Below are 13,904 nucleotides of genomic sequence, written 5' to 3'. Positions count from 1 at the left end.
GGTCCGCTGATTTAATTTTAGGTCAGGATCCGAGAAAGGGTAAAAATTGATCAAGAAAAAACCCACTCAAACCCAGAGGAGGCTGTAGGGTTGTGCAGTGCATTACAATCTCTACTGTTCTAGACTCTTTCTCCTTTGAGTAGGTGAACGGCACTGTGCTTCTTGCTACAATTAGGGTCATGGTGTTTGTCTACAGGCGGGTAGAGCTTTACAGAAGCTGTAGCACCTAGCCTTAAGAAGGACTCGCGCATAGTCTTTCTATCTCTCTGTGGAATGTGACTCACTCTGATCAATCCAAGCTTTCCCCATTATAATAAAATTCCCATAACCTGACTGTGCTGTTCATCTCTCCGTTTACAACCCGCCATCGCACAGCTGTGCCGGCAGCGCCCGGGGGGCTGCAGCCAGGGGCAGCCCATGGCCCCGGCAGCTCCGAGCCTCCCCAGCGGCCCAGGACCCGGCCCAGGCCGGCGGGCGGAGTCTGCTCCCGCCGCCGCCTCCCGGCGCCCCCCGCCGGGCCTTCCGCCCGCGCCGGGCGGGATGCGGGGCGCTCGCAGGCGGCTCTGCTCCGCCCTGATCGTCGCGTACGGCCTCTTCTCCCTCTACGCGGCCTACACCGTGTTCCTACGCCCGCGCCGCCCGGCCGCCCCTCGCTCGCACCGGGACCGCCACGGCCTGCGAGGTGAGTGCGGCGGCGGGGCCGCTCCGAGCTGCCCTGCCCGGCCTGGCCGCGGCCAGTGTGGCCGGGGCGGCGGGTTTGGAGCGGGGCCGGCCCGGCGGGCGGGGCCTGGCGGCGGCCTCCGAGGGAGAGCGGGGCCGGCGCCTCACCGCTCCCCGCCGGGCCTGCGCTGGCTGCGGCCGGCTCCGCTGGGCCTCGGCGGGCACCGCGCGGCACGGCAGGGCAGGAGGAGGCGGCGGTGCTTGTGCTTGCGGTTCTGCTTGTTGTGGTGGTGGCGATGGTGATGTGCGCGACCTAGGGCTGTCAGGCGCTGCGAATTTGGGAAAATTAATCAGTTTTCCTACAGTTGTGAATTGGATCTTCTTTTTTTTTTTTTTTTATTTTAATGTTAATCACGCTTTTAGGTTTCACAGATCATGTTGCCTTGGGAAATGAAGAGTGGAATCCGTGGGATGTGGATGAGAAAAATGAGCTGGCTGCTTCTCAGCAGAGATATGAAGCTAATCTTAAAATGATAAAATATGCGAGGTCTCACCTAGAACAGACCAGTCTTAGAGTACAGATTTGGGGCAAAGCAGCAATTGGTAAGCAGATGTAGTCAACCTTTATTGGTTATTTAACCTTTCTGGTATAGCGCTTTTCTGAGTTTCCTGATGACTAAAATTTATGTATATGATTCAATAGTATGTATATCTGAACATGGGGAGTATTAGGGAGATGCTAGCTGTTACTCAAACTCATAGCAGTATAAGAGTAGTTGAACTCTCTTTGTATCAGTTTCTTTGTATCAGTGCCTTTCAAGGCTCCTCTTCTGCATCTGTCAAGGAAAATGTCTCAAATGGGAAAGAAATGCACTTACTTTTTTAATCCAGTCTAGTTTACAGTATGACACAAGGAGAGGCCTCTTACTTGCCTAAGCACATTATTAATTTTTGTCACATTTACACTTTGTGAAATAAAGCATCACACAGTGAGAAATAAAGCATTTTCTGTAGTGCAGTGTACTACTACCACTGATGAACTTGGAAATTCTTTTGTGGAAGATACTGAGTTTCCCCTCTACACAAACTGGGAGCCAAAGTCTTCTCAACCTCTTTAACTACTGCTGAAGACGTATCACTGTTCGTAGTTTAGCCTTTTTGTAAATGCCAGGCTTACAGTTGAACTTTCATGTAGCATTGTAGAACACATAAGTATATTGCCTGGTATATTACCATCATAAAAATTGGTGCATTTCACAAAAGCTTAAGGGAAGTATGCTTGTGCTTAAAATGCCAATTAATATTTGCTCATTTTTAGTGGTATGTGTGCTGGAAAGAGTTGCTAACAGAAGCAGTAGTGTATATCTTCATCTGCTGATATTTCGTCAGCCAAAGAATCTTTTTAAATGCCAATGTGGGAAAAATTCATCTTAACTAATTCTAAGTCATATTGTGCAAGAAGCTCTGACATTTCTTTCGCAAATTCTTACGTTGTGATGCTTTTTCATTTTCCAGATATAATTCTTAGGAGCATAGAGTAGGCAAGATCTGTACATTCAAATTCTCCATCATGTCTTCATTTATGTAGGTCTTTACCTTTGGCAGCATATTTTTGGAGGGCACCTTGAGCCAGCTGATGTGATTGCACAGTGGAGAGAAGGAAGCCAAAATGCAGGGAAAACATACTTCAGGTATTGTTCATGATGTTGATTTCAATTGTGTAAACTTTAGTAAATAATGCACTGGAAAGGTAAACTAAATGATGCACTGCTCAGGCATTATTTTGGCTGTCTCAAAGTTGTGGTTATTTTAATACAGTTGCAAGTACTTTAATTTTGTATTGTTTTGATAACTATGGAATATGCATATGGGTTCTCATTCAAAATTATAATTTATACACAAAAACACATACCTGATAAATCTAACCAGTTCTAGACCAAACATGTCACTGTTAAAAAATAGAAAACTAGAGAGCAATTTAATCTGGTTTATGATGGTTTGTGTTATTAAAAAATTTATGTAAAAACTTGCCAATTCTGCGAGAAAGAGCAGCCAAGAGGCCTCAGTGGCAGGGTGAGGACACAACCCTGAGAACAGTGTAAAGAGCTGAGGCCTGGGGGCTCATAATAGATGAAATCAAGCATGCATGTGTGAGGCAGCAGGAAGATGCCTCCTGCTCTTTGGTTTCTGCTGTATTCAGGGGAAAGGGACTTGGCTCATTCGTTCATAAATAGGAATGTGTCAAAACCATAATTTGTTTATAACAAAGGCTACCTGTAAGACCTAGCTTCTGGTTAGCTACTTGATTTGCAAACCAAATTTTGTATGGAAAGGGTGATTATGCTTGAAACACTGTTTGCTTTAACAGTGATCTGTGATCGTGTATGTTTTAAGACTGTTGTCAGTTTTATATTATGCAGCAAATAATATAGAGCTTTTCTCTGAGTCCCTATTTAATACCATTTTAATGCTTTCTGTGAAGATACAGTGAAATCTGAAGGCGTTTTTTTCTCTTTGGCCAGTTAGCCAGTCTGCAGAAATAGGTCTCCTGCAACATTAGTCACTTGCATCAGAACCTGCCTGTTAAAAAAAGTTTTCTTTTGATATATAAATTGCACAGTTAAGTGAGCTTAACTTCTGAAACACGTGTTGCTTCAGAAGGCCATTTTTTCCTTGCACAAGATGTGGTTCTAGCTGAAATATTTGAAGGTAGTGTTTGAAGTACCCAAGTGATTGTGAATTGAAAGGAGGTTTTAAGTGATCACAAAACTTTTTAAAATAATTTTGAATTGTTTATCAAAGTATCTAACAGTAAGAATGGTACAGGCCATAGAGTCTTTCCAGAAGAAATAGATGAATTCATGTACTTTTTAACAGAAAAAGCTATATTCCTTGTCTGCAAATAAAAGATGATCCTACAAGATTAGAGAATCAACTATGAATGATGCTTCTGCATCTTGGTAGTCTCCTTGACAGAGCAATAGAGTTTTCAATTCACAAATATAGAGAAAGGATACAGTCCTTTCTTTGAATATTGGGCCAGTGCCTACAGTGTAGTTTTAGTGGCAAAAGACTTTGTTGTTTCCTGAGTTAAAATCTTAGAAGCTATAGAAATCCATGATACTGTGGCATGATAGGTTATCTTCCTGGTATTGACATAAGAATTTCTTTAGGCTCTTGCTTTCCACATTTATAACATGAAAATAATTTGCTGTACTTAATGAGTCTGTCACTTGACTGATTATGGTTATTTTCTTTCTAGTGTGCCTGTTTCAGATGATTAATAACCTCACGTGTTTCCTTAGGGTATGCATCTCTCAAAGAAACACTTCTATGCCTGCATTTAAATATCTTCTTGTTATGTCTAGATGTGCCAGGGATAATTGAGTCCCTATTCTAATTTCAACTTGGATGCTAGGTCCTATAAAAATACAAAGCTTAAGTTTATTACCAACATAACGAAGGCTAGTAGAAACTTGTGCAAAGTATAGAAAATATGCAATATAACTGTTATTTTAACAACTAGGCTTCTGAAATAGCTACTTTTTACTCTATTTGGAAATACTAGTTCATGTTGTGGAGAAGAATTATGTGATTTTGGCTTCTCACTGGTTATTTTCTAGAATTGTAACTGCGTGGCTGAGGTAAATTATCTTTTGATTACTAGATGAGGCTAGAGGGAACTAGCTGAGGTGACATATTTGGAGAATATGTGCTGTTCTGCAGTTCTCTGTGGTAAGTCTAATGATTGTTAAAAAATAGATGTCTGTGAATGTTTTTAAAGAATAACAAATCTAAAGACATAAAAATGCCAAAATACCACTTGAACACAGTTACATGAATAAGCCCATTCTGTATATTTATGATGGAGAAGGCACATCCCCAAAACAGATTTTGATGGGTACATATTTCCATCAAAGAAGTTGCCTAAAAAATACATGAAGTATCAGCTTCTCTATAAAATGCAGTGATGTTTATTTAAAAACAGAAGTGGTGAAGGAACTTCATCACTGTGGATTTTAGTAGCCTCTTGGCACATTCATACAAAAAGCAAGAGAACATGATTTAACACTTTCTTTGGCTTGAAGCAATTCACACCCTTCTCTCCTGTCATCTAGGAGATGTTGTAGAGCACAGAGTGCCAAACTTCTTACCTCTTATTTGGCAAGAGCTTTCCTAAATTTCTATTTCCCCCAAGTCACACCCTCTCTATTTTATAAACATTCCGTGCTGCCTTGCCTCAGTCAACTAGGAGAGGTTTCTGTCTATCAGAGGATTCCACCTGGGATAGCTTCTGGCAATTTAGTTTTAATAAAACCATGTAGTGAAGCTTTTTGAAAATCCAAAACCACCATGCCCACTGCATCCTCTTTATCTGTGTTCTTATTGACATGCTTCATCAGATTAATGAAACAGGATTAACTCATTCACAGCAGCGCTTATCCGCATACGTGATCAGTGATCTTACCTACTGATAAGATTCAGTGATCTTACTGTTTATTACAGACTCTTCCAGAGAGGGAATTAATACTGACTGTTCTCCAGAGTCCTCTCAAGTTGTTTTTGTAGATGGAAGTCACTTCTGTGATTTGGACTGCTCCTTTCCAAGTTCTTTTCCTGATTTTCTCATTTTTATGTAATTACATTTTTGCATATGGAATATGTGTATGCTGTATGTATTTATTATTATCCCTATTACTGCAAGTGTTAAATTTAATCCTTGCTATTAAAGAATGGCTGTCTCAACACCTTCAGAGTGGGCACTATAAGACCCAGTCTAAAATAGCAGATTTTTGTATGACTGTCTATCACTAGTAAGGAAAAACAAGGACTTTGTAGAAAGCAAATCATGTATTTAGTCCAAAAAAAATGTAATCCTCCCATATTATCTTTGCTCTAGCCTTCATGTGAGTGGTTAGTACTGTAAGGACTGCTCCCTCCATTTAGCAGCTTCTGTAGTGTCTCTTCCATTTCCCAGTCACAGTTGTGTTCTGATGGGGAGTTAATAGCACAACCCTAGCACGGTGTTTTGATTATTAAAGTATGGATTTATGAGACTTGCACTGTGTTACTTTTTTCCCCCCACTGTAATTTTATGCTGTTCAACTACATATATTCCTACACACAAGTCATTGCTTCCTGACCTGTACATCTGTTATTGCTGTAAAGCTGTTACCCTCAAAGTGCTGTGTCATAGGAAAACCCTTTTTCCCCAAGTCTCTTTGTAAGGTGATCACTTGTACATATTTAGTCTCTATTTGAGGTATTCCAAAGCTCAAGGTATTCTCTCTTAGGAATCCCAGTGATTCTGTTCTCATTGTCTTTTAAACTTTGGATTTAAGTCTTGATCTGACTTAGCATTTAATGTATTAGAAATCTTTATTCCAAGTCATGAGTCTTATGAATCTTGGCTCCAAAAAACACACTTCCACCAAGCCAGCAACATGTCAGCTTAACTCAGGTTTAAAATACACTTGTCTAAGGTCAGTTTGCCTCAGATAACTTCACTGGAGTAGTCTTTACAGTTTTTGTTGTGAGAGCTTTTTTCCTCAGTCAGTATATTTGAACTGAAATTAGCTGTCAGTCTCAGCACTTCATGAGTTAAAACTCATGCTCACTCTAAATTAATTTTTGCTGGTAGCTGAAAAACTAGTAATGCAGCAGACCTAGAAAATTATCACTTAACTGACTTTTATTTAAAAAAAATGCTGTTTTCTCCCTCCACTTTTTCCCAAGCTGTGTAACTGCTACTTCTTTGCATTCAGTCAATAATCTGTTAAAACACCAGGTAACTAAAGAGCAGGAGCTGGCAAATACTGGTTTGTTTCATTGAAGTTCATAAATGGCTTTTGTCACATATTTGCAAATGATTAAGAGTTGGTAATTTTGCTACATGACTGAAATTCTTCTGTTAAATACATTGTTGAAGATGCAGAAATGTTGTTTTATAACTAAAATGTTTGTGCTTACTACCTTGTATCAGAGCCTCAAGTTTGACCTGGGTCATACAGCCAACCTAAGTTGGGATAGATGTTTCTTGTGTTATCAATTCTACACAGAAGAAACTTAATCAAAATACTGAGAAAAGTAGTATGCAAGACTAGCTAACTGTCACTCTTAATGATACCAGATTGTGTATAGTCTTCAGGTTTTTGGGAGGGCCTCTCTCTTGTTCTAATACAGCATTCATTGATTATCACTGGAATTAAGAAAATGTTTAACCTTTAGTGAACATCAAGGTGCACCCTTTTTTGAAAGGTGGTTGATTTACATACATTTTGAGGTTTGAGTATTGTACTAGTTCTGATTTATTGACCTTATTTAAGTCAGTCACCTTTTTCTTGAATAAAAATGAAAGCAGCTAAGCAGTACATACTAACAGCAGAAGTGGTTGTAGTTGCACATTAATTTTGCAGTATATTGCATTTTCTTTATTGAAGAAAATATCATCTCTGGAGTGCAGTGTAGTAAGACTAGCTAGAGGACTGAGGCCAATAATTTGTCTTACAAAGTCTTACTTTGTTTGATGTTGTATTTTGGCTTTCTCAGCTTCCTCACTGGCCCATCTGTAGTTCCCGGCTATTTCTCGGTAGAAGCGGAGCATGTGGTGCTGGTGCTGAACGGGAGGGAGCCGGCGAAGATCGCCTACGCCACGCAGTGGCTGCACTACGCACAGACACTGATGGAGACCCGCAAAATCCAGCACGTGGCTGTGGTGCTGCTCGGGAACGAGCAGTGCAACAACGCCTGGATTCAGCCATACCTGAAACGAAACGGGGGATTTGTAAATCTGCTCTTTGTTACGTATGACTACGCGTTCGTAAATGAAGAAGATATTTTCCAGTGGCCTTTAGGAGTAGCTACGTAAGTGCTATAGACAGAAGTTGCAATTGATTCATTAATTGTTGTGCATGAGGTATGGAAAATATGACTCTTACTGCTTTTGCCCAAAACAATTTTAATAAGTAAATTGCAGACTGTGATCCTATCAGTCATTTTCTAAATCAGGCATTGGAGTCTTTGAAAGTTGCATTTAGCAATAAAAATTATAACAGGAAAAGGATACTAGTATTTAGGAATTTTAGGAAAATGAACCTGTGTCTCCTGAGATTTTCTGTTTATTCTTTCTTCAGTAGATTTGCTCTTGAGATTATCATGACTGCTGATGTAATACATACTAGTGATGTGGAGATTCAAAGGATACTTATGTAATAAAGTTGCAGGTACTATTTGTTCAGAAAAGGAAAGAGTACTTTTTTTAACCTCCGTTATGGCTCAAAAGGCTTCCCGTTTGGAGTTGTTATACTCCAGTATCACAGTAGTGTAAACTGGCTTAACTGCTTGTTTAAGAAAACCCATTTTTGTTATACTTAAGTGCTCAAACTGTTTATGTGGAGTAAATAAAGGTTTGGTTCAGCTAGATGCATTTTTACTTCTTATTAACAGAGTTGATAGTTGTTTAGCTACTTACCAGGGTAATAGAAGCTGAAAGGAATACAGGATTATTTTCATACCTTGTGTTGAATTTGAATTCAATATCTTATATTGATCTAGTTTGCTCAACAAGCTGGAAAACTGTATAGAGCTTTTTATATACAGCTTGAACTTGTTCACAGTGTCTCTGACATATGCTAAATTTGGATTATTGATGGTGTCAAAGAATCAATGGTATTGGAAGTTCCTAAGTGGAAAGAAGTTGAGTTTTGATATGCAGAGATTAGGGTGACAGTTAAGAGAAAGCAACAACACTTAGAACAATAAACAAGGGTGCAAAGCTGGGTGGAGGAAGATAAATTTGATATCAAAATGGGGTTACCAGACCTTGCATACAACAGCTGTAAAAAACAGGTTAAAGGCAGAAAATTTGCTGGATTTTCCAAGTAAAGAGGGAAAATGAAGATGTGGAATGATGCAAAAATATTTGTCATGAAGTTTCTAATGCTTATTAGAAACTAAGTGAATTGACATTCCTCATGCAGGAGAAGAATGAGGACAGGACTGCTCCATCACATAATGCACAATAAGCTATTTAGTAGCCAAAAGATTCAATTATTGAGTTCACTCAGATCAAAGTAAGATTTTCCTTTGAGAGGTTACCAATGGTATTTTCAGTAGAGGAGCATATCCAGAGATTAAGGTAGGTGAGACTTACATGCCATAGTTACTGTTAAACTGGCCATTTCAGGCAAAACTTGTGGTTGCATCAAGAACAGCTCTTTGGAAAAGCATGTTAGTCAAGGACATTCTGTAATCTGCACATTTAATATATCTGATGTTGAAAGAAGATGTAAGTATGCTGGAAACTTTGTGAAGGGCCTGATGGGGGTAAAGGGAATAAAGACATACTTTTAGGACAGGATGTGACTTGGTTTACTTCTGAGTCTGTCTGTAGAGATGGATTGGCAACAAGCAGGTTGTTTTAGTCATAAAATATGATGCACTGAAAATGAAATGCTGCAAAATGTTTTCCTTTGATATGGTTGTCTAACTTACACTTTTTTTTATAGCTACAGAAATTTTCCAGTTGTGGAACCCAGCTGGTCAATGCTACATGATCCAAGATCATATCTATGTAATTTCTTAGGAACAGTTTATAAGAATTCTTCTAGAGAAACCCTCATCGAAATTCTGAAACAGGATGGGCTTGACAAACTTTGCTGGATTGCAGCCAGAGAACAGTAAGACTTTAATTTACTTCATGAAAATATTCTAAGTTTTTTGCCCGGTTCATTATTACCAATCTTTTCTTGAGTGTTAAAAAATAATACAAATAAAGGTAATTAGTCATTAAGTCAGGGAATAGTGCAGAGACTCTTCATTTAAGTCAACATAACAGCATTTCTGTTATATTTTACATAAGGCATATTTTTAAATCTAGTATAGAAAAGTCTCGTCTATATATAACCTATATAACCATCAAAGACCATCTGCTTTTTTCTTACAAATATTTGATTATGAGAAGAAACACTTATCTTGTATTTTGTGGAGTTTAATGTCTTTAGCCAAAGAAAAATGACAGCCATATTTTGTTGTGTTCCACATGGGAGTGGATTTAATCTGTACAGCACAGTTATTTTTTGACTAACAAGAGTAGGGTTCTGATTGTATTTCTTACCTTTGAAAAGCAACACCTATAAAATGTTGGATAGCAGGTACAGTGGTGCTTACGTAGACCTTAGCTGCCCTGATGAAGAGTCTCAGGAGATGGATTGTATCTGTGACATAAACTCTTATCTCGCACACATCTTGAGGCACTTCAAGTAGATGAATTCAGGTTAAACCGATTGTTCTGCATCCTAGCTTTTGAAGAACAAACCTCTTTTGAGGCCAAAAAAAGTCATTTAAAAGTCCATTGAGTGTCTCCCTTTTTGTCTGTTTCTAAACTGTGCTGTGAAGTAAATTGACATATGCATCATCCAAGTCATGCAGAAGATTTGGAGTGGCATTTCAATTTGTTTCTTACACTTTTAAGTGTTAATAATTTCCAGAAAGGGCCACATATTACAATCTATTTTTAACAGTGACATTTTCAATAAATTTTTAGAAGACTTTTAAGAGCAGTTAAGATTAAAAGTAAAAGTCAATTGACCGTGTGTGTAATATAAAATTTTTACACTAATAGCATTTTCAGTTTTACAACTAATAGAAATTAAAGCATATCTGTATTTTTCCATTGCAGTGCCCATGAAGAAATTATTAATTTTCACTCGTTTTACTTTCCTAGGTGGCAGCCTCAAGAAACAAATGAAAGTTTCAAGAACTATCAAGATGCCTTGCTGCAGAGTGATTTGACATTGTGCCCAGTGGGAATAAATACAGAATGTTACAGAATTTATGAAGCTTGTTCATATGGATCTCTTCCCGTTATAGAAGATGTAATGACACCGGGTGATTGCGGAAATTCATCAGCCTACCACAGCGCTCCATTGCAATTATTAAAAACCATGGGGGCTCCATTTATCTTTATTAAAAACTGGAAAGAGCTTCCTGCTATTCTAGAGAAAGAAAAAAAAATGAGCTTACAAGAAAAGATTCAAAGGAGAAAAAAGCTTTTAGAATGGTATCGAAACTTTAAAGCATGGATGAGACAAAAATTCATTAACACTTTGGAAAATTCATTTTTGCCCAGTGATAAGGGATAAATAGTCTCTTTTGAAAATCTAGAATAGATGACAGCCTAATTTCCATTAACCTGAGGCAGCTTTTATTTAAAAGTAACCTCACAGGACAGATGCATTCCTTTTAAAGTCAGTGGAATTGCTCTAAGCTTGGCCAAGAGCTACATTTGGCACTCCATCTTTAATGATTTTCAGAGAGGTTGTCGACATAATATGATGGTACAAGGATGACAACAATTTCATTACTATTTTCATAATTTTTATGTTGCTTTGTGACCTGGTAAGAAATTTTAAAGATAATATCTTTGAGCATGTGCATTTGGTAAAATCCAACTTAAGAAAATCAGTTGTGTTTGAAGAAAAAGGAATGGAGGCTGAGTGGTACAGGGTAATTTATTAGGGAAACTAAAAATGAAAAGTATTATTACAAAATTGCCAGGTTTAGCATATTCTGGTAAGTGCTTGTTTTGAAAATGTGAACTGTTAACTGGGTTGACATTTCATTTCCAACAAAGTGACCATAAAGCTAAAGACTGTGGAATAAAAATGTGTATTTCAAGGTAAAAATAGAGAACTCTTTCTTGAAAATATTTGATAGCAATATATTTAATCTTTACCCTGAGATATCAAAATTACTTTCTTTAATTTGTTTTTAGTCTTGGGCCATACCTTTCTGTGTTTCTTCTCTTTCATTACCTGTAGCTACAGCTGCATGTTCAGGCTTTAGACATGAACCTGCCTGTAGCTTATCTGATTGCTCAAAATCTGCTGAAACTCGTCAATGCCAAAAGATGGCAGAAGTGTAATACTGCATGGTTATGGTACTATGTGTACCATAAACAGTTTCAATTTTTTTTTGTTAAATGTAGCCAAAGGGATCTGTTCCTATTCTTGTGTGTGTGCAGTTCCCTCCAGTCTGTTCTGCTGAGCAGTAGGACTGCACACACACCACTGCCATACCAAAGGGCTGTAGTAGCCACTTCTGTCTGACCACAGCATGACACGTGGGGTTGTTCTCATGCAGCAATTCAAAGGCTGTACAGTTAAGTAGTAGTCATTTGTGTACTGATTCTCTCTAGTTCTGGAGCATGTGTCACACAAGGGCACTTCTGTGGGTAATATGAATTGTCTGTCTAACGTGAACTGCTGTTTTCATCCACCCATTTAATCTGAAGTGTCCTGCAGTTGCAGTACAATGCAAACATACTCCATTCAGCTGAGACTGGAAGTAGGGCAGTGAGTTGATGAGCACTCCTTACAGGTGGACATTGTTAGACCAAATTCACAGCAAATGTCCAGCACACTTAGGATCTGAAGCTCATCAGCAGTACACGCCACTTGAGGGTTAGAGGAAGCTTGAGTGTCTGCAGTAACCATAGAAACGTGGAATGCTTTAGGTTGGAAGATCATGAACCCTCCTGCCAGGGGCAAGGACACCTCCCACTATCCCAGGTTGCTCAGAGCACCATCTAGCCTGGCCTTGGAATAATTCCAGGGAGGAGGCATCCATATCTTTTCTGGACAACCTGTTCCCAATTCTCACTACTGTAATAATGTAATCTTAGTGCTGTATTTTTCCTCTAGTAGAATCTTTATCTCTAAACAAGCTACAAAACTGCAGAACAATCATTTGGAGCAGTGTTTCTCAACTTGTCAGCAAGAGATCCCTTGGCACTCCTGCAGGATTTCAAGAAACTGCAGAAAACAGCTCTCAGAAATCTTAACCAGTCAGCTGAGGTTCTTATAAAAGAGGCTGCAGCTCCTAAAAAACTGTAGTTGGTGTAGTTTTCAGACTTCAACTGAAGTCTGAAAAACAGTTGAGTATGTAACTTGGCTCATCAGCAAAAGAAAGATGCTGCTATTGATGTGCTCATTTCTAAGTAACGTGTGAAATTTTTCCAAACTCAGGGCAATTGTATGTTAAGGGAGGCTGAGACATATACCAAAATTTTAGTAGAATTTCACTTTACAGCTCCTTGCCTACTTTGGGAGTTCAAAGGGAATTATTTTACCTATTGAACCAATTCTTGACACTGCAAATTCACCTTTTTCCAGCAGGAGCTGATACCAAGAGTAATTTCTTGTGTACTATTTCTAGTGCTAATGGAGCAAAACATTTTGAAGTCAAGGGAGGGATTCCTAACACATTAGGCAGGTTGCTAGTGTTTTAATTGTTCTCTCATTCCACTGTCCAACATGTGGAAGAAATTGTCAACTTTGCTATATTTAGATCCAGAGCTGAGCAAGACCACAGAAAGGACCTTGGTAAAGAAAGGATGAGACTGATGGAGGAAAGACAGTGGGGATTGCAAGAAATCAGAGAGGATGTCTTACAGTGGTAGAGAAACTGGTTAAAACAAGGGAAGTGGTTAAGCCACTGGCAAAAAAGATGGCATGCCACATCCATGTAGGAGCAGATAGTGTCTACTGTCAGCGAGAAGATGACAAATCAGTTCAGTTGTTATTGCTGAGAGGTGAATGCACCCTCTGATTTTGTGCTTAGCCCTCAGGTTTGAGACTGGGATCATGGAACATTGCTTTCCAGGCACAGAACAATGCCTCTTGTAACTGTGCCTGGTGCTTCTTGGAGAGATGCACAGAACTGAGCCTGTCTGGAGTTGGAATGCCAACTGTAGCTCCAAATGTTAGACAGATTGCTAATTATGTGCTGTTTTGCATCACACTTACATTGGTGTGTGGAGTATATAACTCTACCAGTTTCATTATCAGAAGCATTTCCTGCTGATGAAAACTTTACAAATTAAGCTGAATTGCCTTGTTATAAGAAGAAACAGATCAAGCTTCTCCAAACCTTAGTGTAACTCTCTCTCCTGCATTATTCTGAGCCCATTGAGTGGCTGTGAACATATGGCATAAACAGTTTAGAAAATCAGTTTCTAAAGAGCAAAATGATTTCAAAGAAACATAACCAGTCTTCATAACTGTTTGTAATCCTGTAGATAAGGATGTGGCTTGCAAATGACCCATCTACCATTTGCTTACTATTCTTGGATATTTAAGTTGTGATAGTGTATTTCAGTTGTTAGCTTTACCATCTTTCCATCGCTGAAACTTACAAAAGGAGTGATACAATGCAGAATTTTCTAGAAGCCTTTCTCACAGCAA

General features: G+C 38.9%; 1 protein-coding gene across 2 annotated transcripts; it reads left to right on the top strand.

The window, feature by feature from the left end:
- The first annotated feature begins 368 nt into the window (after positions 1-368).
- RXYLT1 (ribitol xylosyltransferase 1) lies at positions 369-11,368 on the top strand. 2 transcript variants are annotated; one of them, XM_071423516.1, is made up of 6 exons: positions 369-682; positions 1,084-1,263; positions 2,249-2,351; positions 7,210-7,524; positions 9,168-9,338; positions 10,385-11,368. In XM_071423516.1, the coding sequence occupies exons 1-6, from the start codon at positions 418-420 to the stop codon at positions 10,800-10,802; spliced, it is 1,452 nt and encodes a 483-aa protein (XP_071279617.1). In that variant the 5' UTR covers positions 369-417; the 3' UTR covers positions 10,803-11,368. The 2 variants fall into 2 exon arrangements, with proteins under 2 accessions (XP_071279617.1, XP_071279619.1); XM_071423518.1 differs by lacking the exons at positions 369-682; positions 1,084-1,263; positions 2,249-2,351 and adding an exon at positions 4,324-4,395.
- The last annotated feature ends 2,536 nt before the right edge of the window (positions 11,369-13,904 follow it).

This window comes from Agelaius tricolor, unplaced genomic scaffold (genome assembly GCF_023055355.1).
Source record: "Agelaius tricolor isolate 1412-34295 unplaced genomic scaffold, bAgeTri1.0.p SCAF_3, whole genome shotgun sequence".
NCBI classification, from domain to species: domain Eukaryota; kingdom Metazoa; phylum Chordata; class Aves; order Passeriformes; family Icteridae; genus Agelaius; species Agelaius tricolor.
This window is presented reverse-complemented; position numbering and strand designations above follow the sequence as displayed.